The sequence below is a fragment of the Benincasa hispida genome, chromosome 2 (genome assembly GCF_027475165.1).
Source record: "Benincasa hispida cultivar pf3 chromosome 2, pf3_genome.v1.1, whole genome shotgun sequence".
Lineage (NCBI taxonomy): Eukaryota > Viridiplantae > Streptophyta > Magnoliopsida > Cucurbitales > Cucurbitaceae > Benincasa > Benincasa hispida.
Window position 1 is genome coordinate 31,666,292 of NC_143479.1, and position 25,638 is coordinate 31,691,929.

At 35.2% G+C, this 25,638-nt stretch overlaps 2 protein-coding genes across 3 annotated transcripts; one reads left to right on the forward strand and one right to left on the reverse strand.

The window, feature by feature from the left end:
• Positions 1 to 12,642: 12,642 nt before the first annotated feature.
• On the forward strand, positions 12,643 to 13,113 carry LOC120072035 (uncharacterized). Its single transcript, XM_039024457.1, has one exon. It carries the CDS (start codon positions 12,643 to 12,645, stop codon positions 13,111 to 13,113), a length of 471 nt encoding a protein of 156 aa, XP_038880385.1.
• A 5,986-nt stretch (positions 13,114 to 19,099) lies between these two features.
• LOC120071691 (uncharacterized) lies at positions 19,100 to 23,476 on the reverse strand. Of its 2 annotated transcripts, none has more exons than XM_039024071.2 (2): positions 23,072 to 23,476; positions 19,100 to 21,737 (listed from the first exon to the last, which is right to left on the reverse strand). In XM_039024071.2, the coding sequence occupies exon 2, from the start codon at positions 21,629 to 21,631 to the stop codon at positions 19,319 to 19,321; it is 2,313 nt and encodes a 770-aa protein (XP_038879999.1). In that variant the 5' UTR covers positions 21,632 to 21,737; positions 23,072 to 23,476; the 3' UTR covers positions 19,100 to 19,318. The 2 variants fall into 2 exon arrangements, with proteins under 2 accessions (XP_038879999.1, XP_038880000.1); XM_039024072.2 differs by having other exon boundaries at positions 19,100 to 21,740; positions 23,072 to 23,422.
• Between the last annotated feature and the right edge of the window lie 2,162 nt (positions 23,477 to 25,638).

Below are 25,638 nucleotides of genomic sequence, written 5' to 3' on the forward strand. Positions count from 1 at the left end.
GGAGTGAATTCCGTCTTGTGTAACTGATTTCCCAGCTCCCTAATCAGACAAATCCCCAAAAAGGTAGGCTTGTTGAGTTGGCAATCTGGCCACTCTCACTCATACTAATCAAAGGACCGCCCTCATTAGCAGGAGTACCCAAAACACTCAGAATTAAGGTCATATTACCTATGGTCATTTTAGTGAGATGTAAGTCTCAATTATTAATAGCATTATATAAAGAGACTAATCATCTCATGGTACGGTCTTATACAAACTCTTTGTATAGGACACCTCCGCTCGCATGTCTGCATAGCAATAGTCGGGATCAGACAATTTGTAGCACGTTACAATACTTGTAACTATCTACAAAGCGGGTCGTATCTGTAGTGTCACTAGGATAAGGTATCCCTCCTTTATCCTTATACTACAGACCATTTGAGTTATTACTTAAGGCATGATCCACTTGTATGTCTCATATACATACTTAAGTTTACATGAAATAACCACAGATCTTAGTTTATTGGATATGAATAAAGGTAAATAAAATAACACTTATTTTATTAATAACAATGTGTACAAACTGTTTACAAACTATGGGACCCCGGGAGAATTAGAACATAAATCCCAACAATTATCGCTAATAGCTTCTATTATTGATGGTCACCAATAGTTTTTATCAGTGACTATTACTAATAATTTCTATTAATGGCTACCATTGGTAGCTTCTTAGATCAATGGCTCAATAATATGATCAATAGTTATCGACAACTATCACTGATAGACTTTCATAATTTGGAATCAACTTTTAAGGATAAAAACTTGTCGATGACTATCACTAACAGACTTTCATCGATGGCAATCAACTTTGAAATATTAACACTTTAGCCTATTAGTGATTGAAAGATATCAGTAGCTATCAATGATAGATTTTTATAAGTAATTATCAACTTTGAAAGAAAACCAGCAACTTTGAAAGATTAAGTTATCAGTGATAGAAACTATTAATGGCTATCACTAGTAAACTTCCATTAGTGACTACCAACTTCTAAAAGTTAATACTCAAAGCTATTAGCGGCTATCACTAAATTTTTATCATGGGTACCACTGATAAACGTCTACCAATAGTTATCAACTTTGAAAGATTAACATTTAAAGCTATCAGGGGTATCAATGATTGACTTCTATCAATAGCTATCAACTTTGAAATATTAATACTTAAAGTTATTATCTATTGTCATTGATGGACTTCTACTTAGTGGCTATCAACTTTTATTAGCTATCAATGGTTATCAGCTTAAGTTGCTGAGCTTCAAATAATGTTTTTCACTAATGATTCATCTTGGGTCAGTTTCTTTGATTACGATGATGATTGATTATAAATCTTTGATTATGGTTATCAGTGACTATCAACTTTGAAAGGAAACTATCAACTTTCAAAGATTGACACTTAAAGCTATAAGTGATAGAAGTCTATCAATGAGAAGTCTTTAAGTGACTATCACTGATATCTTCCTTTAGTCATATATATCACTAATATCACTTATATCATTGATATCACTGATATTTACCTAAGATATGTCATTGAAAAATCACTGATATATGGATATCCCTAATATTTACCTAAGTTATATCACTGGTATCTACTTAAGTTATATCATTAATGTCACTAAAATCACTGATATCATTAATAAACAAATATCATCGATATATGCCTAAATTCTATCATTGATATACAAATATCACTGATATCACTAATATCAATGATTTCATGATATATGGATGATATCATTTATGGAAAGATTTATCATTAATAGACTTCTATCAATGATAGATTATATGATGTATGATGAAAGTCTATCAAGTGATAGACACTAGTAGCTTTCTATCACTGATAGAGTGGTATTAATTTTTCAATATCGATAGCAAATGATAGGAGTTTGTCAGTGGTAGTCACTGATAAACTTCTATCACTTATAAATTTAAGTGTTAATCTTTCAAAGTTGTCAATTTTTAAGTTTCATGCATTTCCACAAATTTAAAATTTCACAACTTTTAAAGTCTAATAGTTATTGAGATTGATTGCTAATGAATGAAAATTAACAACCTAAAATATAAGGTCCATTCTAACAAAATTTATTGATGAATGAAAATTTAATTCAAGTTTAATTACTAATAATTAATCTAATCACTGAACTTAATAAAAAAAAATCTAACAACAAATATTTATTTACAATGATATAATTTAAATTAATGGTTGGCAGTTAATTTTGATTCCTATCAATGTGATAATTGAATAAAATCGTTGAAAGTAATTGCATTAACGAAAAAAAAAAAAAAAACATTCGAAACCCTTTGATAAACATTTGGTTTATGGTTTTTAGATTTCTATTTTTAAGAAATAAAAACCATACAAATTTGGTTATTATTTTTGGTCGTTAATTAGAAAAAAAATAAAAAAACATGTTTGGTAAATTGTAAAGCTCTATTTTGTAACCATGTGATTCTTTATTTTTGATTTTTGAAAATTAAGTCTATTTACTTCATATTTCTTACAATAATTTACATCTTTTTTTAAGTATAATGGTTGAACTCTTAACCAAATTCTAAAAACAAAAGCAAGTTTTTAAAAACTACTTTTTTTAGTTTTCAAAATTTGACTTGGTTTTTTAAACTATTGGTAAAAAGTAGATAACAAAAGAAGAAATTTGGAGGTGAAAATAGTGTCTATAGCCTTATTTTTGAAAAATAAAACAAGAAAACCAAAAATAATTTTTTATTTTTAAAACTAAAAAATCAAAAACAGGTTTGATAATTATATTTTCGCTGTGTTTTTTAAAAAATTAAAATAAGTTTTTATGACTTTTTTAGTTTTATATATTTTTTTATAAAAATAAACTCTAACTATTTTTACAATATTATTCCATCTAATATATATAGATATATAATCATATCTTCATTTTTATTTTTTTATTCCTTTTTAATAAAAAAATTATTTTAAATGTAATAATTAATCATAAGTTAAAAGAAAAAGAAAAATTAAATATATTGACAAAATATAAGAAAATAGTTTAATTTTTGTAAAAGATAATTACAAAAGAATAAGCTAAAAATTATAATAATTAATCTGAACACAATAAATTCGTGATGCTTTGAGACAATTTTGTTCTCTCTATAATGTCATACTCATGGATCAGCCAAGCCATGTATACATAAAGAGATTGAAAATTGAGGGAACAATTCTCTGTATTTTATAGATTATTTTTTAACAATTCAAATAGCTATGTCTCTTGGTACAAAGTTGTGTTCCTTTCATTAAGGTGGTGCCCTTTACCAAAAAAAAAAAAAAAAAAAAAAAAAAATCACATGATCAACAGTTGTGGCTTTCTATTTTTTTAAAAAAATAAATTTATTTATATTTTCTAATAATTTTACCTTTTACTTTTTTTAAAAAAATTAAGATATTGGTGAATGATAATTTTTGGATCAATCACAAACTGTTATGTCATTTTTCAATTTAATGACGAAACTACAAATGGTTGAATTTGGGATTATTTAAAAGTTAGCATGTGTCCCAATTTGAAATTGAAGATATAAGTTGGAAAATCCCAAGGATGCCACATGTTTTCGTTATGATCGTTGGATCAAATAAAATAATTTTGTCCAATTTGGTATTAATATTTGATTCAAAGTTCCCAAAAATAGGCTTAATTTGGCCCAAAGGCAAAGCATCTGAAAATCTAATTAGTTAGGTCCAAACACGGGTCCATGGACCAACCAAGCTCAATCCCGCAAAACTCAGATGAGAACTTGTTGAGAATGCGACCAAAGTCCCACATTGGTTAGATAAGGGCTGGATCATGGGTATATAAAGGTGGACAACTATCTCTATTGGTACGAGACTTTTTGGGTGGTTTCAAAAGCAAAGTCAGTTTTGGGATTGAAGAGAGAATTGTTCTATGTAATTGTAACAATTTCACATAGTGTATTTCTTTCAAGTGAAGTTCTTTAGAGGCACAAACATTATTCCAAGATTTCGACTTCAAGAACATTTATTTTCAACCTCATTCAAAGTTTTTCCATTAAAGTTTCTCATCATTTCACCTCAAAATAGAATGGATGTGAGTTTTTTTTTTCTTTTACCATCCAAAATTTTTTATTTTCACATCATTTCACCTCAAAATATCCTTAAACTTTATATTATTTTGTAATTATTTTTTCATTTCTTTTTAAATGTTTGCTCTCACATTGACATTTACAATATATACATCTGATTGTTGTCTTACTTTATAGAAATGATGGTTAGAAATGATTTATTATAGTCTAATTAAGCCACAATCAAAGTTTCATTCACTAATTATAACAATTTTCATTAGTTTCCATAAAGTTTTTTGAAATTTTTAAGGACATCGATATTTCCATCGATACTTCCATACAATTGGGACCTCGATATTTCATCAATATCAATATTTGATTGAGCTGAAAATGAGCTATCTTCTCCCTCTTAATTCAGGATTGTTCTAGGGTTTTACGTGTTTATTTGATTGTTTTTTAGGTTTCGAGCACATTAAGGGTAGAACCGGACGTTAGTGATAGAAATTAGTTAAAAACAAGCTAAAACGAAGTTGAATTGGCATTAACTGAAAAGAAAGAATGAAGAATTATGATTTTTCCCCTACTTGCACGACACTACGTCGCACCATGATGCATGTTCGGTGCTAAAAAGACAGAATGCCTAGTTTTCGTGCAAAGCACACAACGCCGTGGCGTTGCCTTAGAACGCTACGACGCTTTGACGTTTCGTTTGTGCAAATTTCCGTCAACAACGCGACACTGTACCCTAGCACTACGGTACCATCCCGATCTCATAAACCATTCTTTTTGCCGCCTAAATCAAAATCTCTGTCGATTCCCACATGTTTTCTCTCTACTTTTCTTCTCTTTTTGGTCAGTTTATGTTGCACAAGGAATTCCTTATGTTCGATCCATGTTACCACAAGGAGCTCAATCCATGTTACGATTACTACATTAATTTTAATAAAAACGGTTAAATTATTTGAAATGGAATTGGGCGAAAAATTTCGGTCTTCCACTCTTTCGAACCTTGTAATAACTACCATTTTCTATAAATACAAACTGCATGCATTTTGAAAACCAAAAACACGTTTTCAGAAAAGATTTTTTTTTTCCCTTAAAATTTCTTAATAGATGTAAAAAAAATTTTAAAATTAGAAAAACAGAGAATGGGATTAGAAGTTAAACAGACACGTTTTCTTTTTTAAGAAAATTAAATTAAAAAAAAAAAAAAAAAAAAAAAAACAAGATCTCTTTATTATTTATATACAAATTATCTAATAACATTTTCATGTATGAAAATATGGTGATGTTTATTCTCAAACAATTTAGTTTCAGATATTCTTATTTCTCATAGGTCTATAAAACCTTAAACTAAACAACCCTACAAATTATAAACAATAAAACATAAGGAGAAAGGTTAAAATTGGCGTGTATTGTGTTTGTTTAATGTTTTTCTCTGGTTTTGTATTGGTTTGAGTCACTTTGGCTGGGAGATCCTCTTTTATTTTTGCATTGATATATTATCTTTGGAGAAAAAACGAAACTACATGAAAACCCGTTTGATAACATTTTTATTTTGTATTTTTGGCTCGATTGTTAATATTTTTATTTTTTTTCGATTATTTTTTTTATAAATAGACTTATTTGATAAATCATCTATTACTTGTTCTCAAACTTTAGAAATATTCCTAAAATTTGGACTGAATTTCCAGTTTGGTTTCTATATTTTACATTGTAAGTTTTTTGTTGATAACAAAATTGTTGGCGTGCCGGCTGAAAGTGTAATTTTTTTTATTTCATTTGTATTTTTTTATTTTTTTATTTTATTATTGGCTATTTTAATTCTAATTTTAGATATTTCATTTTAATTTTTGAATTCTAAAATTTCCTTTATATAAATTTATATATTATTTTAAAGAAAAATTTGCATAAATAGAAAAAATATTAAATTATTTACAGATATATCAAAAAAAAAATATTGATAGATACTTGATAACTTGTAGAAATACAAGTCATTTTTGCTCTTAAGTTAGAACAACTAAGGTTTCTAATGATAAACTCTCCTCATTTTTAGTAGAAATGCATGGATTTATTCAAACATCAGCAAACTCATGCAAAAGAAGTTTTATTACTAAATATCGCGGCACTAACGCACTGTATTGCAGAATTTCAACGCAAGGATTAACAGTAACACATTAGACAAGTGCCGCAGGAAAAGCTCTAACGCATGGGCCATGCGCGAAGGGAGTTCAACAAAGAGAAGATTCATTGCTCCAGGCTGATTGTGTCACATCACCACTTACAAGTATAGGCACCTGCAGCAGGCGACGTCTGAAAAGCTTCCAAGCAGCAGGCGGCGTCTGAAAAGCTTCCAAGAGTCAGGCGGCCAACCAGGGCATGGACTTTAATAATGACCAGGGCATGGACTTTAATGCTGCCCATTCACCAAGTGGACGTGATCAATGCCTATAAATAGATGAAGTCCCTCCAGAGTTAAGAAGTTCGAAAATTATCAAGATCCTTACTCTCTGTAAATTGTAGTTATAGTCTTAGTTCTGTAGAAGTTGTGCTGTGGTGTTGAGACGATCAAAAGGGTTGAGAACCACCACCACCGCAGTCAGGGAGCGGAGATGCCACTCTTGAGAAAGAAACTCCGTCCACTTCCTATACAAGTGATTGTACACAACGAGATTGAGCCAGAGAACTACAAGAGATTGTATTCTTTGGCTTGACTTAGTTTCCTTCTTATTTATCGCTTTCATTCCATTCGATTGAATATTATTTTTTTTTTGTAAAGACTCCTTGTTTCTTTATAAAATTCATATATTTGATCCCTTATACTTTCTATTGTTTATTTCTTGTTTATGTTGAATGCATTAATACTTTATGCACAACTTCATTCTAATGCTCAAGCCAACTTGACAACTTGGTAAAAGCATCCTTAACTTAGATTGTTCGAAAGAATAACTAAGCCGCATCAAGTAAAACACCTAGGACAGCTAGAGATAGACTTACTGGTATTTTCTGCATTTTGTGTAAGACGCATGCATCCTAGAGATAGGCTTTGCATGTAATTCGCATTGAGAAGTGTTGAATAAGGACTAACGCATAAACAAACAGATAAGAAAATCATCCAATCTCATCCACATCACATCTTAGTTGTGTACATTCATCTTAGATCGACGCGTTCACCTACCTTAAATTCCATTTTCGCATGAACCATCATTCACTACTCAACTCTTTTATATTTTCCTGCACAGGCACAACAAGTTAGTGTAAATAATACATTTCTCATATTCATTTAGGAAAACCCCTACAGTAGATACAATGCAAGGTCTGCGTTTGGTTAACTGAATCCCTGAGATCGACCCTGGACTTACCAGGAACCTAAATTAGATTTATACTTGGGTCTAGTTTAGGAAAACTTGAACGTCATTATTAGGAGTTGTGTGCGTTCTGTGCATATAAATAACGCCCCAACGCGTTATAATTACTTAAATGCATCACTTATAATTAGAACTTATTTCTCCAATTTATTTTATACAATACACTCCTAGAGCATCCCATGAAAGCAACGAACAAGTTTTTGGCGTCGTTGCCGAGGATTCAGAAACAAGAACTAACCAGAAATTCCGTTTGTATCTGTTGTGGAACACTCCAGTCGAGGGAGTATTACAAGCTACACCTAAGCTTGTGAACGTTTATGAATAGGGAGAGCACTCCTGAATTTAGATACGACCCCGAAATTGAAAGGACCTTCCAGGGTAGGAACCGATCCAACCATCGTTGAAGGTTAAGGCAGCAATTTCTCAGACAATAGAGTAGGCAATGAGTAATGGCGGAAGAACAACCAAATCAGCAACTAGCTCATGTCACACAGAACCCGATCCTGATGGCGAGTAGCAGCACGAGTCCCATGAGGGAATACGCGTCCCCTGTACTGTATGATTTCTCTCCAGGAATCATATACCCAACGCCGGATGGAACCCGGTTCGAAATGAAATCTATTATGCTCTAAATGCTCCAGAGTGTTGGACAATTTGGGGGTGGTCGTGGTGAAGATCCTCACGCCCATATGAAGCGTTTCCTAGAAACGTGTAATTCATTTGTGATTCCTGGAATCACCCCATTGGCGATCAGGCTGTCCTTGTTTCCCTATTCTTTGCGTGATGACACAAAACAATGGGTGAGTTCACTAGAGCCTGGTGAAATCACTACCTGAGAGAAGTTGGTGGAAAAATTTATGCAAAAATACTTCCCACCTACCACCAACGCGAGGAGGCGTCGAGAGATTATGAACTTTAAACAAGAAGATACTAAGACCTTAAGCGCCGCATGGGAGCGTTTTAAGGGCCTGGTCAAGAATTGCCCGAACTATGCACTGACTATTCAAATGGAGACGTTTTATAGAGGACTGAATAGAGCATCACAGGTGGCAGCAGACGCAGCAGCGGCTGGTGGACTTATGGAAAAATCCTATACTAAGGCTAAAGAGATACTAGACCGCATTACTAAACACAATATGGAATGGGTAGATGATACATATGATGGAAGAAATGACAAGAGAACGAGATCTCAAAATTTTAATTCTGTTGATGCCAACAAAATAGCCACACTTTTTGCTCAAGTGGCTATGATGACCAGCCTTCTGCAGAACATAACGTTGGGAAACACATCAAATCAGCAGAAGGTGAATCAGGTAGAGGCGTTTAGGCAGCCCATGGTCAGCTGTGTGGGCTGCAAAGATCCTCACTCCTATGCTGAATGTCCACAAAACCTTCAGTTAGTATGCTTCATAAAAAATAACCCATTCTCTAATACATATAATCCTGGATGGAGAAACCATAAGAATTTTTCTTGGACAGGAGGAAATCAGCAAGAGCACTACCCAGGGGCGAACCATCAACAAAGGAATGAACCGCTGCCTGTATTTCAACAAATGCATCAGCAACATCAACAACCCTTCAATAAAGGAGGACAGACGTCGAGCTCAGGATCTCCACTTGAGAACCTATTGAAGGAGTACATAGCCCAAAACGACACGTTGCTGAAAAGCCAGGCGTCATCTATCAGAAACTTGGAGATCCAGGTAGGGCAGGTAGCAAGCGAGTTGAAAAACAGGCAGCCTAGAGTTCTACCTAGCAATACAGAAACATCTGGGAACAATAATGGGAAGGAGCAATGTCACGCGGTGACGTTGCGGAGTGGAAGAGCTCTTGAAGAAAGAAGAATGAATCCAAGATACAGAAGTCCTTGGAAAGAACGCATTACACGTTCAATGGATCAGGGAGGAAGAACGCCCAAGACTACAAGCCATTCAGAAAACAGTACGTCTAACGCAGGAAGGCCTGAGGTGCCGCTGAACGCACCATTCCCTAGGCGTCTGATGAAGAAGAATGATGAACATCAATTCAAGCGCTTTCTTGAGCTTCTAAAGTAGTTGCACATCAACATTCCACTTATAGAGGCTTTGGAGAAGATGCCAACATATATAAAATTTCTTAAGGACATTTTGACGAAGAAAAGAAGAGTCAGTGAGAAGGAAGTGATAGCACTAACGCAGGAATGTAACACGTTAGTAAGCAACAATCTACCAAAGAAGCAGAAGGACCCTGGGAGCTTCACAGTTTCTTGTTCGATAGGAGGATTGGATGTGGGTCATGCGTTGTGCGATCTAGGAGCCAACATTAATTTCATGCCACTTTCAATTTTTAAGAAATTGGGGATTGACGAAGCACAACCTACTTCTGTCACCCTTCAGCTCGCTGACAGAACAATTAAGTACCCAGAAGGGAAGATTGAAGACGTTTTAGTGAAGGTTTACAATCTCATATCCCCAGCAGACTTTATTATCTTGGACTATGAAGCAGATAGGGACCAATTATCCTCGGACGCCCCTTTTTAGCTACTGGGAAAGTTTTAATTGACGTGTATAAAGGTAAATTAACTATGCGCGTGGACAATGAAGAGGTGAAGTTTAATGTGCTCAATGCATTAAAGTTCCCAAACAGTGAAAATTGTCAACTAAACAGCACTGAGTTGCCTGAAGAAGAGACTCATATATGTGAGGTCCTCGCATTGGAGGAGAGCTTGAAGGAATCGGAGCCGCCAAGACTGAGTGAGCGGCGGACAAAACCAATGCGTCCATCACTTGAAAAACCACTAGAACTCGAGTTGAAACAGTTACCTAGACACTTGAAATATGCATTCCTTGGAACCAACAACACTTTACTTGTGATCATTTCCGCAAATCTTACAGAGCCTAATGAGAAATCTCTCTTACAGATGCTGAAAAAGCACAAGCGTGCAATAGGCTGGATGCTTAAGGATATCCGTGGGATAAGTCCATCTTATTGCATGCACAAGATTAGGCTGGAAGAAGGGAATTTGAGGTCAATCGAGCCTCAAAGAAGGTTGAACCCCATAATGAAAGAAGTGGTCAAGAAGGAGATTTTAAAATGGTTGGACGCGGAAGTTATTTATCCAATATCCAACAGTAGTTAGGTAAGTCTAGTCCAATGTGTTCCCAAGAAAGAGGGAACGACCGTGATAGTCAATAATAATAATGAACTCATACCCTCGAGAACTGTCATGGGCTAGCGCATCTGTATGGATTACCGGAAGCTCAACGCAGCAACTAATAAAGACCACTTCCCTCTTTCTTTCATCGATCAAATGCTTGACAGATTTTCAAGTAAAGAATTTTATTACTTTCTCGATGGTTATTCTGGTTACAACCAGATTCTAATAGATCTGGAAGATCAGGAGAAGACTACGTTTACTTGTCCCTTTGGAACATTTGCATTCAGACACATGCCCTTTGGGTTGTGTAATGCACCGGGAACATTGCAACAATGTATGATGGCCATCTTCTCTGACTTCCTAGAAAAGACCGTTGAAGTCTTCATGGACGATTTTTCAATCTTTGGAGACTCATTCCAGTCATGCCTAGATAATTTGGAGGTCGTCCTCGCTCGATACGAGGAGACAAACTTGGTGCTGAATTGGGAGAAATGTCACTTCATGGTGACTGAAGGAATTGTCTTGGGTCACAAAGAATCTAAGGCTGGCTTGAAAGTAGATGAAGCCAAAATAGATGTCATAGCAAAACTTCCACCACTAACGAATGTTAAAACTTTACGAAGTTTTCTAGGGCATGTTGGCTTCTATAGACGGTTCATTAGAGGATTCTCTAAGATTGCGCGACCTCTGAGCGCATTACTAGAGACGAACCGGCCCTATGACTTTAATGAAGACTGCACTGACGCATTTGAAACTTTGAAGTATGCATTGACAATAGCTCCAGTACTGATAGCACTGGACTGGACGTAGCGCTTTATCCTTATGTGCGACGTGGGTGATGTGGCTATAGGAACAATGTTAGGGCAAAAGAAGTGTAACTTGATACATCCCATCTCCTACGCATCCAAAACACTAAATGACTCTCAGGAACATTATACCACCACTGAAAAAGAAATGTTGGCTGTAGTGTTTGGTATTGAAAAATTTTGATCTTACCTAGTTGGTGCGTCAGCCATCATATACATTGACCATTCAGCCATTAAATTCCTAATGAGCAAAATGAACGCAAAGCCAAGGTTGATAAGATGGGTGCTGCTGCTACAGAAGTTTGATATCGATATCCAGGACAGAAAGGGAACAGAAAATCAGGTGGCTGACCACCTGTCCAGGCTAGAGAATCAAGAAATGCAAGCCCAAGAAAGTGAAATCAAGGACGCATTTCCTGATGAAAGCCTGTTTAGAGTTGAAGGCAGAGAACCTTGGTATGCGGACATAGTCAATTATTTAACCACCAAGTAATTCCCTGGGAACTTCAACTCTCAGTAGAAGAAACGGTTAATTCATAACAGCAAGTTTTATTTTTGGGATGAACCAACAAGGCCCTGACTCCATACTGCGTCGATGCGTTTCGGAGGAGGAGACACAACGCATCTTAGCCAAGTGTCATGACTCTCCTTACGGAGGGCATTTCGGTGGGCAAAGAACCACAGCGAAGGTCCTTCAAAGCGGATACTTTTGGCCCACCCTCTTTAAAGATGCAAGAGAGTTTGTTTGAAAATGTGACCCCTGCCAACGCACCGGGAATATTTCTTCAAGGGATGCAATGCCCATGAACAATATTCTCGAAGTTGAGTTGTTTGATGTTTAGGGCATAGATTTTATGGGACCTTTTCCCCTGTCCTGTGGCCAACAATACATCCGGCTTGCAGTAGATTATGTATCTAAGTGGGTAGAAGCAGTGGCCTGTGCCAGGAATGATGCGTCCACTGTATCTAAGTTTCTTACCAGGAATATCTTTACACGCTATGGAACGCCGAGAGCCCTGATAAGCGACGAAGGTACACACTTTATTAATGGCATCATTTCCAAATTACTTGCAAAATATAATGTTAGGCACAAGATTGCAACTGCCTACAACCCACCAACAAATGGTCAAATGGAAGTATCAAATCGAGAAATCAAGTCCACCTTGGAGAAAGTCGTCAATCAACGCGGAAGGATTGGGCACAGAGGCTGGATGAGGCGCTCTGGGCATACAGGACTTCTTAACAAACTCCTATAGGTATGTCTCCATACTCTCTTGTATTTGGAAAAGCCTGTCATTTACCTGTAGAGTTGGAGCACAGGGTGTTTTGGGAAGTTAAGAAGTTGAACATGAACTTGGATGCTGTGGGCGTTCGATGCAAACTTCAGCTCAACGAGCTCGAGGAGTGGCGATTGAACGCGTACGAAAACAACAAGCTGTACAAGGAAAAGACAAAGTGTTGGCATGATCAACGCATCAGTAAGAAAGAACTTGTTTTTGGCCAAAAAGTTTTATTGTTCAATTCACATCTGCATTTGTTTCCAGGAAAGCTAAAATCCAGGTGGTCAGGACCTTTTATCATTAAAGCAACCTACCCATATGAAGTTGTAGAAATAACACGAGAAGATGGCACCAACGCATTCAAGGTAAACGGCAAAAGAGTAAAGCCTTACTTTGAAGATGGATTGGAACGCCAGAAGTCATCTCTAGCACTACGTGAAGGCAGTTGAGGCCTGCATCGAAGTGTTCCCGCGTTTGCAACGCCATATATTCTAGGGACGCTTCACCCACCCTTGTTTTTTTGCATTTTGTATTTTATGATGCGTTTGAATTTGTTGATTTAGTTGTTTGGATGTTTTTAGATTGATTGTCTTTGTTTTTGCTTTTATAAAATTTGGAAACTTGTTTGTTTTTCTTTAAAAAGTTGTGTATGATTGAACTTGGAACAATGGATGCGTTAGATGCAAGTCTAATGCATGGCCCAGTTGAAGGGACGCGTCTCGAGAACAAAAAAAACACTCGAGTATTTAGATAACCAAGACGACCCTTCAACTTCACATTTAATACAGACGTCAGGCGCCGCCTGATGTCAGCCACTACCATCTCTCTTCCTATAAAAAGGCCCAACGATTTAAGTTCTTCCTCTTCTTCTTCTTCATTTCGCTCTCGAACCCTCTAAAACAAAAAGAGAAAACAGGAAAACCAAACCCTCCGTCTCCCTCGCTTCCATTGCTCGAGCTTCTCCAGCCACTATGTCGTCTACTTCAGATAGCCAAAACCCTTGCCTAAACGAAACCCACACACGACGGAGCTACCTCCTCCCAGCGGCCATCCGTTTCGAAACCTTCCTCAGCCCCCATGAAACTCCCTTCCAAAGCCTCCAAAGCCATCATTACCCCTCTGTCCAAGACCCCTCAACCTAAACCTAAAATCCCTCAACCTAAACCTAAAACCCCTAAACCAAAACCCAAACCTAAACTTGCCTTACCTGCCAAGGAAATGGCATCCAAGCCTTGATCATCAAAACGTACCCTCAAAATAAAACGCGTCCTGATTGTTGAACACAGCAATGAAGCTTCAGAGCATGGAGAAGATGAAGCTGAGCATAGACTTCCGGATTTAGAAACGCAACCCTCAACCCTCAACCTTACTCTCCTTAACTCACCATTGCCCCTGCCAGAAGGGAGTCCTGATTAAACGCATCAAGAGCCAATTCATATAGATCAGGACATCCCTTATTCCCTTCCTTTGCCCCAATCAAGTCCAATTCCCAATTTTGTGCCTCCTCCAATAATTTTTTAGCCAACTGGGCTAGGGTCAAGCAACGCAGCAAATTTTGAAGACCCAGTTGGAAGAAATGAACCAACACCTTAACGCAACGCAAACTTAGACGAGTTGAAAACGTTTATTAGTGATCAGCTCAAACCACTGGTCACGTCTATCGAAGGTCTCCAGCAGCAGAATCGGGTACTAAGGGATTATTTAAGGCAACAAATAAGACGGATGCAAGACCAATTTGTTTACACAACGCAATACATCAATCAGGTCTTGGTTGGAATGTTTGCTCTGCCTCCACTACCTGCTCATCTTAGAAACCCCTTACACTTCATGGATGAAAACCCTGAGGAAGAACGCAGAGACGACGCGCCAGCACAATAGAGTTTTGGGGTGTTGGGTTATTTTTGTATATTTTGATTTAATTGTTCTTTTGCATCTACTTGACTTATTTGTTTAATTCATGTGAAATTATGAAAATGAATGAGAAATTTTGTCATTTTGCTCCTTGCGTTTGACCTTGGCATACTTGATTTTTGTTCTTTGGATATTTTCTAAATCTTGTGCTTGACCTAACCTCAATGATATCAACTATATGAAATCTATAAGTATAGAGTAGGCGTTAGGAAAATCAGCAGGGCTTGAACTTCTCTAAAAAGATTAAGTTTACCTTTTAATGCATGCAAGGTTTAAGTCTTGAACTCCTTTCAGATTCTCAAAGCCTTTTGAAATTTTGTTTCTCTTTTAGCAATGAGGATTTAACTCGTTTCCAAATTTGGGATGAGTATAGCTCATCTCCAAATTTGGGGATGAGGAAAATCCGAGTTAAGACGCATCAAATGAATACATCATGAAGAAAAGGGAACAAAATAAGAAGAATGTTAAACGCAACTCCTCTGTCATTACTTCAAAAGAAAAAAAAAAACCTTAAATGGCATGAGTTTAGTTGGAACAGGCACTTAGCCATAGTTGGATGCTTGCATGACACCGGTGGGGGCAAGCCAAAATAAAGTTAAGTCTCCTAGACCAACGCGTCCCATATAACTCCTCTATCTAGTCTGAAAAATAAATTCTCTTGAAACGCACGAATATTAGATATGAGTTTAGTTGTGAAGGGTTCTCACCCATAGTTGGATGCTCGCATGACACCCGTGGGGGCAAGCCAAAACGAAAGTGGGATACCTGGAACAATGCATGGGTAAGTAAGTTCATAATTTTTTTTCTTTTTATCCGACATTTATTTTACAAAGAGCATCTAACGCATTGCTGGTTTAGAAAAGATGGGAATGTTTTAAGAAATGAAAGGAGTTGTGATAAAAGGCCCGCTGCACCTGAAATTAAACATTAGTCCTTTTAAGAAAAGAGTCAATCTGAGTTATATTTTTCAAACTCTTATCTCAAGTTTATGACTGAATATGATGAAAGGCGAACTCTGCACACTTAAGACAAAGGAGATAACAAAGAATTATTTTGGAATGCTTGAGGACAAGCATTGTTCAAATTTGGGGGTGGTTATAACTTGTAGAAATACAAGTCATTTTTGCTCTTACGTTAGAACAACTAAGGTTTTTAATGATAAACTCTCCTCATTTTTAGTAGAAACGCATGGATGTATTCAAACATCAGCAAACTCATGCAAAAGAAGTTTTATTACTAAATATCGCGGCACTAACGCACTGTATTGCAGGATTTCAATGCAAGGATTAACATTAACGCATTAGACAAGTGCCGCAGGAAAAGCTCTAACGCATGGGCCATGCGTCGGAGAGAGTTCAACGCAAAAAAGATTCATTGCTCTAGGCGGATTGTGTCACATCACCACTTGCAAGTATGGGCACGTATGGGTGTCTAAAAAGCTTCCAAGTAACAGACGGCGTCTGAAAAGCTTCCAAGTAGTAGGCGGCGTCTAAAAAGCTTCCAAGCAGTAGGCGACGTCTGAAAAGCTTCCAAGAGTCAGGCGGCCAACCAGGGCATGGACTTTAATAATGACCAGGGCATGGACTTTAATGCTGCCCATTCACCAAGTGGACGTGATCAATGCCTATAAATAGATGAAGTCCCTCCAGAGTTAAGAAGTTCGAAAATTATCAAGATCCTTACTCTCTGTAAATTGTAGTTATAGTCTTAGTTCTGTAGAAGTTGTGCTGTGGTGTTGAGACGATCAAAAGGGTTGAGAACCACCACCACCGCCAGTCAGGGAGCGGAGATGCCACTCTTGAGAAAGAAACTCCGTCCACTTCCTATACAAGTGATTGTACACAACGAGATTGAGCCAGAGAACTACAAGAGATTGTATTCTTTGGCTTGACTTAGTTTCCTTCTTATTTATCGCTTTCATTCCATTCGATTGAATATTATTTTTTTTTTGTAAAGACTCCTTGTTTCTTTATAAAATTCATATATTTGATCCCTTATACTTTCTATTGTTTATTTCTTGTTTATGTTGAATGCATTAATACTTTATGCACAACTTCATTCTAATGCTCAAGCCAACTTGACAACTTGGTAAAAGCATCCTTAACTTAGATTGTTCGAAAGAATAACTAAGCCGCATCAAGTAGAACGGCTAGGACAGCTAGAGATAGACTTACTGGTATTTCCTACATTTTGTGTAAGATGCATGCATCCTAGAGATAGGCTTTGCATGTTATTTGCATTGAGAAGTGTTGAATAAAGTCTAACGCATAAACAAACAGATAAGCAAATCATCCCATCTCATCCACATCACATCTTAGTTGTGTACATTCATCTTAGATCGACGCGTCCACCTACCTTAAATTCCATTTTCGCATGAACCATCATTCACTACTCAACTCTTTTATATTCTCCTGCACAGGCACAGCAAGTTAGTGTAAATAATACATTTCTCATATTCATTTAGGAAAACCCCTACTGTAGATACAACGCAAGGTCTGCGTTTGGTTAACTGAATCCCTGAGATCGACCCTGGACTTACCAGGAACCTAAATTAGATTTATACTTGGGTATAGTTTAGGAAAACTTGAACGTCATTATTAGGAGTTGTGTGTGTTCTGTGCATATAAATAACGGCCCAACGCGTTACAATTACTTAAATGCATCACTTATAATTAGAACTTATTTCTCCAATTTATTTTATACAATACACTCCTAGAGCATTTCACGATAGCAACGAACAATACTGATAAACTTCTATTAGCGTCTATCATTGATAGAAACTGTCAGAAGTCTATCATTGATCAAGATTAATAGAAGTCTATCAATGTCTATCGGTGACAGAAATTGATAGAAGTCTAAAATAATTAATTTTGATATTTGTATAAATAATTTTCTTTATTTTTCTATTTTTGAAAATTTTCCAATTTTAAATTTAAATCCTGAAATTTTTCAATAGGAATATTTATATATTATTTTAATTTGAATTTAAAAAAAAAAAGTCAATAAGTATATTTATATATTATTCGAATTTTGCAATATATAATTTTTACATTTAAAATGTAGTATTTTTCAATTACAAAATTAAAAAAAATATAAATGAATTGAATTTGAGTTGTCATCCTTTAAGTCGAATGAATCGAGTGATAAATAATATTGCAAATAAAATTTGGATAACATTTAAAGGATATAAACAATTATATTGTTGTTAATTTTGTATCCGAAATTATCTAAATTAGATAACGTAAACTTTAAATAATTTTTTATAATAAAGTAAATTATATTTAAATTATAAAATAAGGAAAAAAAATATATTAAAAAAGAACCCGAAACAAGAATTAGTTATCAAGTAAGTTTTTGTTTTTTGTTTTTTGTTTTTTGTTCTTTCGTTCTTTTGTTTTTTTTTTCATGGAATAAGAAATAATAATAGTTAACAAACATATATCTATGTTTCTAATTTTTAAAAATTAGGAAACAAGAAATAAGAAATAGGAAAACGAAAATCGGAAACGAGAATGTTATGGAAAAGGGCGTAAATTTCTCCATAATTGTGCCTAATTGTTTGTATGTTTATAGATTAATATCATTGTGGCGTTTGTATATACTATAAAGATATAAAATAAGAACTTTATTATACTCATGCAAATGAATTATATTAAAAATTTACTGCCATCTAATTCAACATACAAATTTATGTCCAAAGTTCACATGCACTATGTATTCATGCGTCCAACTTTCATTGGTTCAACGTTATTAATTTCATTTACCAATATATAATTTCTTCATTCATAATATATTCAACCACAGAAATATATTACTAATTTTAGAACAATCAATAGGTCCTAGATAATTTTTATAAATATAATATGGAGATAATTCATTGTAAATAGCTACGTATAATGCACGTGTGAAAATCTAGTATAAAAAAAAATCTTAATGAAGTTTAGAACTTGTGATAAATTTTGTTGCCCCCATTTAGCCTAAAGAGAATTTTTTATTCCCGCTCACAATCCCATTTTCATCTAATCACGGATTTCCCACCTCATTTTGAGGGTTCGCTACCAAGGACTTGTTGTTTTAAAACTAGTTTTCTTTATTACAATAATCACATGTTATTGTTTTGTAGAGTAAAACTACTGAGAGTATATTTAAATATAGCAAAATGTCACTACTTATCAATAAAAGATTACGATAGACTGCAGTGATAGATGTCAATTGCAATTTACCACTAATAGATAGTGAAATTTTGTTATATTTGCAAATAGATTGATTCATTTTTCTTTATTTGAAAACGACCCAAAAAGTTATTATTTTAATATTATATTTCTTTTTGCAAAGAAGAAAATCTAGAGAGAAAAATGCATAAGAAAACAAACCTGAAAACTACACACCAAAAGTAAACTTTCCTTCATTTTTCAACTTTGGTTTGCGAAGTGCGTCACCTTCCAAGTTAAAACGCATCAAAGAGACTTCCCAGACAATTTTTCATGTTTCCAGAAATAAATAAAAGGAAAGGAGGCAGGGAAGGGTCCTAAAATATTGAATAGTTAAATTATTGATATGAATATGAACACAACACTATTAGTCGACTCACTTGGAATCCAAGTAAAATTGATGATGACATACTACTAAGTAATCTAATTAACACCACTAATTAAGCAGTAAATAATTCATTTCCACATACATGTATTGACCAACCCCAGGTTCAATTGTAAAAAAAAAAAAAAAAAAAAAGAAAGACACTACCTAAATGGGTGCTGCACATGTTGTTCTAAAGTGCCCTGTCTGGTTGCACCGGCTACAATGAACAACACGTTTCACGCGTCCACGGTCTTCTGCTCGAACTCTCCTTTTTCGTGGTCGTCCTGGAGGCCTCAGTGATTTTGGAGGGTTTATTATGACCTCTAGAGCTTTGTTTGCATTTGGATCGTTCTCTGATAATTCCTTCCATAAAGATTTGTCAGGGATTGGATGAATGGTCTGTGAGTATGTCTTCCGATACGTTGCGACTGTGAAACAACTCTCTGTGAATCTATGAACGTTTTGCCTGCAGGATAGAAGAGCTGCCACAGCGTGAGCACATGGCAGGCCGTACAGCTGCCAGCCCCGACAAAGGCAGCATCGGTTACGAATGTCCACGATGTTTGTTCCTTCATGTGATATGACTTCGAATTCAGCTTCATTTGCTCGAAGCACTTGGTAGGTACGTGCATGTTCAAGAGCCTCGGCAACACGCCTCTCAGCAGTAGGCACTAGTATTGATGTCCACTGCATGCTGGTCTCACGTCTTTCATTGAACCATGTCATTAGCTGCCTCCTAATGCACTCCATCATTTGAATAATAGGAAGCCCAGAGGCTTCTGCAATCCAACTGTTTAAGGATTCAATGATGTTTGCAGTCAAATGCCCAAACCTCGTCCCCTCAAAGTAAGCTGTAGCCCATAGACGAGGGGGAATTCGTCGAATCCAGTATCCAGCATCTTGTGACATCTCTTCGATTTCCAGTACTTTTGCTTCAAATTCAATTACTGTGAGAGCATATGCAGCATCCCAAAGAAGTTTGCCAAGCATTGGATTATTGAACTCTTTACGGAAGCTTTCACTCAAATGCCTCATGCAAAACCCATGGAAAGCAGTTGGAAAATTCGCTTCCACTCCATCCACGATGCATTTTAGCCTGTCGGATAAGATTGTAAGTCTCGGCATGTTTTCGGTATTTATCTCAAGCAGGTTATGAAGCTCAGACAGAAACCACATCCAATTTTCATCATTCTCCTCATCAACAACACCAAAGGCCAGAGGGAACAGAGCACCATCACCATCAAACCCAGTGGCAAGAAGTAGAGTACCAAGATATTTGCTTTTCAAATATGTTCTATCCAGCCCAAGTAAAGGCCGACAAGCATTCAAAAAGCCATAAATCGATGCCTGAAAAGATATGAAGAGCCGTTGGAAGCAGTTATCGGTTGCATTTCCATAAACCGATGCAATGCTTCCTGGGTTTGTTCTCTTAACCTGTTCACAATACTGTGGAAGTAAGCGATATCCTTCTTCAAATGAACCTCGCATAGCAGCCATGATACGCTCCTTGCCCCTCCAAGCTTGCTTGTATGATAAGGTAATTCCATGTACACGGTGAATCTCCTCAAGTATCTCCTTTGGCTTATAATTCGGATTCTCTCGTAATCGTTGCTCCATGGAGCTAGCAACCCACTGAACAGAGGCTTGCTGGTGGCCAAGATGATTAATCCCACCACATGTATGAGTGTCATGAATTGTCCTAATTGTGAATGTTGGAACACCTGGGAGCTTTGCAGCATGAATACGCCATGGGCATCCCTCTGCAGCACATTTGGCCGTAAAGCGAGTTTTATCAGATTTGATGGTTTGCACTTCAAAGTGCAAGGCAATAGCAGTGTCCCTAAGTGCCCTCCTACAACTCTTAACATCAGGGAACTCTTGTCCAACTGACAACTCATAAGTGGGAGCTGCCATGACTGTTCGAGCCTGAAGCACAGAAGGGGTTGAAACCATCATTTGAGACTGGCTTGTCAAATCATCAACAGTTTGAATTGCCAAATCGTCATTCTGATCCACAGCTAATTCAAGGTTGTCATCAAGTTCTTGACTTTCTGAAACAGCTAACTGGTTGTTATCAGACAAAGCTAACTCGTGACCCTGTATAGGAAGAGACAACTGATGGCCAACTTGATCAGGCTTCCTATCCATAGCTAAATCACTTTCATGCGCATAATTGTGATCGTTGTCCCCTCCTTGGTCATGACTTTGCCCCAAACCCAACTCATGATCGTGGGCGTGTCCCAAACCCTCATGATCATGGGAATGTACCAACCCCTCAGTATGATCGTGGCCATGTCCCAAACCCAACTCGTGGTCATGGTTTGGTCCCAAACCCAGATGATGCTCATGTGCTTGTCCTAGGTCCAAACTGTGACCCTGCCCAAGACCCATATTATGATTGTGACCTAACATCAACTGTTGGTTCTGCCCCAGAGCTAAATTGTGGTTTTGTCCCAGTATCAGGTCATGGTTTGCCATTGAAATCGAAAAAGAAAATCACTTGAACAAAAGAAATGCTCCACAGTCCACAAAAGCAGCTACAAGTTTAATGGCCAGAATACACCTGAACTCTATCATGCCACACCTGCTAAGAGTAATGACATGCAATACTTGAGAAAACACATCACGTACTAAATAACCTGTCTCAATATTATAAGCACCAACACATACATCGAAAAACATAGCAAAATTCTAAATTCTCTCATAAGATAACAGACAACATGAGACCCTAGCTTCTCCAAAATTTGATACCCCGGGTTATTTTGTGACGGAAATAGATGTTTGAACAAATTGGAAGCCGTTAGAAACTAAACTCAGATGTCTTTAAGGAATTATCGTGCCTCTGAATAATTAATGTGAAGAATCAAACATTGTCAATATGAGCATAACCCAACAGTTAAGACATCTCTTGTACCTCTCAAATGTCCTGGGGTACAAATCCGCCCAATCCACATATTTTTCAATATTCTAAGAAAAAACATAACGAGAATTAAACATCGAGAATCTGCAATCTTAAAGCATCGAAAACAAAAGGAAAATAAACCGAGAGAAAAGTTAAAGATCTATCATTACCAATGTATAAATTTACAAATACACTCAAATAGGAAAACGGCTCCCCCCCACACCCCATAATAGACTTCAACAAAAATCTATAGCCACCCTCCTAAACGAACCACAACAATACCAATTACCCTTAGTTGAAGCATTTTCTGAAAACAACCATTAAATTAGAGCACTTAAAAGACATGAACTGAAAAAATCTTCCACCCCACATAATTAGACAGAAGGAGTGAAAAAGAGAGGGAATCACCCAAAAAAAAAAAAAAAAAACCCAGAGGACACATTTCATACAAGAATCATGACGATTACCAAAAAAACAATCATCAAATAAGAACATAAAGATTATAGCACATTTAGAGCTACATAACTTTCTCTTCCCTCAATTTAACTGGAACTATCCTTTAAGACAAATCTCAGCACTACCAGCTACTCACAGCTTGAAATAAGTTCCCAACAGCTCAAACAGCCATTAAAATAGCAACTGAAGTCTTGAACTGCTAAAATCCTTAATGGAATACAATTGGAAAGACAGGTAGAGAGAGAGAGAGAGGGAGAGAGAGAGAGAGAGAGAGAGGGAGAGAGAGAGAAACTTTCACACATGAATCATGATGTTACCAACAAAACAGTTATCTAATATGGAACAAAGATAACAGTAAATTGAGAAATTCATAGCCTTCTCGACTCTGAATTAAACCTTCAAATAAATATCAACACCCATCCTCTTAAATCTCCACACTACAAGTTAGCAATACCTCCAAACACATTCCCAACAGCTAAAACAACCATCAAACTAGCAGGAAAAAGACTTGAACTAATAAAATCCAGAATGACATAGAGAGATTAAAAATAAAGAGTCACCTGAAACAAACCCAGAGAGCGAAATCCAAATCCCATGAGACCGCATTCAAGAACCCAGAAGATAAAAAGGGGGGAAATCTAGAAAAGGAAGAAGTGGGTGTTGGTGAAAACAAGAAAAGGAAGAAAACCCAGAAGCGGGGAAGGGGAGAGGGATTGGACTAGGGTTGGAGAATCGGAGGGGATTTGAAAAAGGGGGTTCTTTGAAGGTTTTGGCGGGTAATTCAGTTGAAGAAAATCGGAGTAAGGGCAAAGAAGGGATGAGAAGAGGAAGAAGGGTGAAGAAGATTGGGAATTACGAAGGGCAGAAGAGGGAGAGAGAGATTGAGGGATGAGAAAGGGAAATACAGGCTCTGCGGCTTCAACAAAAAAGAGGGTATTTACGTCAAACACATTAGGGTTCTTCCCTTTCTCTTTGTCACAATTACTGTTATGACCTTCTCTCTCACAATACTCCTCCTCCCACTTTTTCTTTTTCTTTTAAAGGTTGACTTTATTCAATTTTTTTAATTCCATTTTCAAAGTTTACATTATATTTAATTTTAGATTTAAAAGTTTTCTATTTAAGTGATTTCTTTTTCATTCGATTTAATTACATATGTTTTTTTTAACAACAGTATTGATAGATTTGAACCTCTAATCTATATCTATCTATCATATTTTCTATTACTATTTAAAAGGAGTTATAGTGAAAAAAACATTTCATTTGATTTCTCCTTTTGTCCCTTTTAGTTGATGGTCATTGGATATCTTTTATAATTTCATGTTTAAATCATTAAAAACAACTTTTTTTAGGACAAATATCATCAATATCTACTGCACATTAAATAAAGAGAAAAAAATTATAAAAATTGTATTTTATCCTCTAGTTAAAAATTGTATTCACAAAAATCTTTTTTTAAATCACATTTTATCTCTAATATATAAAGTTAAATAAAGGTTAAAAAAAATTTAAAAAATCACATTTTATCACTAATGATATCTACTTCACAGTAAATAAAATTCTTTTTATAAAAAATCAAATTATGATTTGATATCTAAACTTTTTCTATAAATAGCTTATTTCAACCTCTCGTTTTCCATCAGGTATCTCCTCCTCATTTTCTTTCTTTTTTTTTTAATTAATTTTATTAACTGACTCTCTCTAAGTCTTTTGGTTTATTCTTCTGTTTTAGTAGAGATTTTGTTGTAGGTATTTTTCTTTTAAAAAAAATTTCGTTAATAGCAACATCTTTCCCAATGTTTTTTTTTTTTTTTGTTAAGAAGTTTAATTTCTTTGTTAAGATATCACCTCTCTCTTTTGATTATCGTATGTCCTCTTTTTCAAATTTTTTTTTCATTTTTTCAATTTTGTAAAACATATAGAAGAGGGTGGAGAAAAGACCTTACTTTTGAGATTCAATAAATTTCTCATAGTTTAAGCACGACGACAAAGTGACAAGAAGAGAGTAATTGTTTTGATGCTTTTGTAGTTTTTTTTTATGTTTTAATTTTTGTAAACTCATCCTGAGTTTAGGGGTTTATAATAGTTTTTACTATTTTTTTACATGCTCTTGTCCTTTTTTTTTCTCACTCTTTCAAATTTGTTGTAAGTACACACTAATTCATAAAAATTTGAAATAAAGTTTAAAATGAAGAAGAAAATAGAGATGAAGATTTTAAGGTTTCTATTTGCATAGAAAAACATTATATCTTTGTTGAAATTAATATTTGAAAACAAATGAAATTAGGAGGATAATCAAATATCTTTTTTCAAGTAAGAAAGAAACATTATGAAATTTTATTAAAAAAACAATAATATTTCATTTTAATTAAAGTTTGAAATAAAAAAGATAATCATATCATCTAAATCAAATAAAAAAATTAATATAGATAAGATTATATATAAAAAAAAATAATACTTTGCTTTAAATTAAAGTTTAAAATTAAGAGAATAAAAAAGTTATCACGAAATTTAAAAAAGTTATCAAGATATTTTTTAGAAAAAAATTTTGGTTTAAATCAAAGTTTGAAATTAACAAGATAATCAAATCATTAAAAAAAACCTAACTAAGAGATTCTTATAACGAAAAATAAAAATAATTATCTTGGTTTAATTTGAAGTTTAAAAGTAGCAGTGTAATCAAATCATCCAATAAAAAAGTTTTTATAAAATAATAAAGAATTATCACGAAATTCAAAAAATATATATTGGTTTAAATTAAAGTTTGAGATTAAGAATATAATCAAATCATCGATCATAATGAAAATAGAAAAAAAAAATCATGTTTGATCTCTAACTAATATCTATTTCATGTTAAATAATTTTTTTTAAAAAAAAAATCACATAAAGGAAATAAAAAAAATGAAATGACATTTTATCTCTAACTAATATCTACTTTTTAAGGAAACAAATACCTTTTAAAAAAATCACAATTTATCTCTAACTAATGTTTACTTCACATTAAATAAAGAAAATGTCACACCTTTCTTAGATTACCCTCTTAATCCAAGAAGAGATGTGAAGACAACATAAGAGATGTAAAAAAAATCACAATTTAACACTAACTAGTGTCTACTTCACATTAAAT